Source organism: Penaeus japonicus, unplaced genomic scaffold (assembly GCF_977035675.1).
Source record: "Penaeus japonicus unplaced genomic scaffold, GWHDUDI00000001_assembly GWHDUDI00000021, whole genome shotgun sequence".
Lineage (NCBI taxonomy): Eukaryota > Metazoa > Arthropoda > Malacostraca > Decapoda > Penaeidae > Penaeus > Penaeus japonicus.
Window position 1 is genome coordinate 2187420 of NW_028234423.1, and position 2500 is coordinate 2189919.

Below are 2500 nucleotides of genomic sequence, written 5' to 3' on the forward strand. Positions count from 1 at the left end.
GTTTATTCTGTATATGTTTAACGAGGGAGGGAGAGAGGGAGAAAGAGAGAGAGAGAGAGATGTGTGATAGGTAGATATGTGTATGTATATGTATCTCACTCTAAATATCTACATGGAAGCTTTTTCTTTCTTTATATTCGCTCCGATTACAATTAAATGTCCCAATTAATTACGTAGCTTCTGTGTAATGATGAATAATTCTATCGTGATCATGACTGTCACAATTTTCTCCCCTTTCAGACGAAACATGAAAAGGTACATTTTTCCCAACACAAGAATCAGTCACAATGTTACAATTCCTTTGTTGATCTCCCTCACAGGTCCCTCTGTCGAATGCAGCTGCGAGGGATGTCTCTATCCAAGCCTGGATGACTGTGCTACCTACTGGAAATGTGAGTAATTATATTCATAATCAACCTTGGATTATGGAAATTCCTACCCTGATTAAATGATGCGTATTTTTTTTTTTTTTTTTTTTTTCATACAACAATGTCATGTTGTAGAAGTAAGTAGCTACGTGTATGCATAAAGATGTTGATAAATATTCGCGAATACGCCCGCACGCGTCTCATATCCTCCCGCCCATTGCAGGCGAGGGCGGGCGCGCGGTGGAGCAGCGATGCGGCGCCGGATTGCTCTTCAACCGCGACACCTCCCGCTGCGAGTTCGCCGTCAAGGTGGAGTGCACCAAGTCGGTCCGCCTGCAGGGTGACTTCGCCGCGGAGACGTGCGTGGACAAGCGCGTAGAATGCCCGGTGTTCGCCGCCGCGGGAGGATGCGAATGCCGCGGCGACAACTGCGACTGGCCGGCCTACGTCGTCAGCTCATGCGCCAAGTCGTGCGACATGTGCGGGGCGCAGAGCAAGTTCTGGCCGTGGTGGGTCGGCTCCAGCGAGGAGGATGACCACAAGCCCTGGTGGAAGGACTCGAGCGAGGAGGGCGGATGGAAGCCCTGGTGGAAGGACTCCAGCGAGGAGAGCGGGTCCAGCGAGAGCGGCGAGAGCGGCGAGGGCGGGTCCAGCGAGAGCGGCGAGAGCGGCGAGGGCGGGTCTAGTGAGAGCGGTGAGAGCGGCGAAGGAGGCGAGAATGGATCTGGCGAGGAAACAGAGGCTCCAGAGACACAGCCCCCTCCCCCGCCAACTGCTGCTCCTACCACAAAACCCCCTCCCCCACCAACAGCCGCCCCCACCACGAAACCCCCTCCCCCACCAACAGCCGCCCCCACCACAAGGCCCCCTCCCCCACCAACAGCCGCCCCCACCACAAAGCCCCCTCCCCCACCAACAGCCGCCCCCACCACAAAACCCCCTCCCCCACCAACACCAGCCCCCACCCCCAAGCCCGGGTACTGCGGCATCGACTGTTCCGCAGGGCAGTACCACCCGCACCCCTTCGACTGCCACATGTTCATCCAGTGTACCCCGTCCGGCCCCCAGGAGATGCCCTGCGCCCCGGGGACAGTGTGGGACCAGGAGCTCTTGACCTGCAACCACGAGGCCTCGACTCCCTGCGTCATCCCGCTGCCCTGCGTTGAGAGCCAAGGTAAGAGCGAGGACTTTGAAGCCTCGGGGTAGGATTTCGTCGCAGTCTGACTCTTTATTGATATGTTGCTGACATTGCATACTTTTTTACCTTCTATTCTATTCTATTTTTTTATTTATTTTCCGCCGTTTTTCTTTTTTTTTCTTCTTCTTCTTCTTCTTCTTCTTCTTCTTCTGTTGTTGTTGTTTTTTTCTTTTCTTTTTTTAAAGAGAGATGCTGAATTCTCTTTTAGATTATATTAACTTTAATTGTTTAAGATTGATAAGTTACGATTGACATATGTACAAATCTAGTCAGCTTTCCTAGATATAGCAAGTTGACTGATGTTTATGATTTTATTATGTCAGGAAAATTGTTATTATAGGCTGAAAGACGAACACTTATATCAAATAGTAAGAGATTCTGATATCAGATTGTAAGAACATTTGTTCAATTTCTCATGATAATCCTTGTTCGTTGGACTGAAACAGTTCTTTTTGCAATCCAGACGATATTGCATTTATTGCCCACCTTAGTCGACTTTTCACAGACCTCGTATTTCAATGTAAATGTTGTAGACTGATCCTTTTACTTGTGTAACAAACAATTTACTAAATAAGCTCTTTATCATTGCGATTAATATCATTATCATTATCATTATTACTATTTTTGTTATTATTATTGTCATTATTATTATCATCATTATCATAATAATCATGATCATCATTATCATAATAATCATGATCATCATGAATATCATATCATTCTTAATATCATCATTGTTAATATCATCATTGTTAATATCATCATTGTTATTATCATTACTACTACTACTACTACTACAACTCCTACCATTAATCTATATCATTCTCAACTCACCCCCCCCCCCCTTCTCCCACCTTCTCCTCAGACAAACAATGCCGCGAAGTCGAAGGAAGGATTTCCCTCGAAGGAAACAAGAATCAATACTTACTTTGCC

General features: G+C 46.9%; 1 protein-coding gene across 1 annotated transcript in view; it reads left to right on the top strand.

The window, feature by feature from the left end:
* Positions 1-2500, top strand: part of LOC122262184 (uncharacterized) — a 3271-nt gene that overhangs the window by 590 nt on the left and 181 nt on the right. The window contains exons 2-4 of the mRNA XM_043030133.2: positions 321-392; positions 592-1542; positions 2432-2500. The exon at positions 2432-2500 is cut by the window's right edge and continues 181 nt beyond it. Coding sequence (XP_042886067.2) covers positions 321-392; positions 592-1542; positions 2432-2500 — 1092 coding nt within the window. The remainder of the gene's footprint in view (positions 1-320; positions 393-591; positions 1543-2431) is intronic.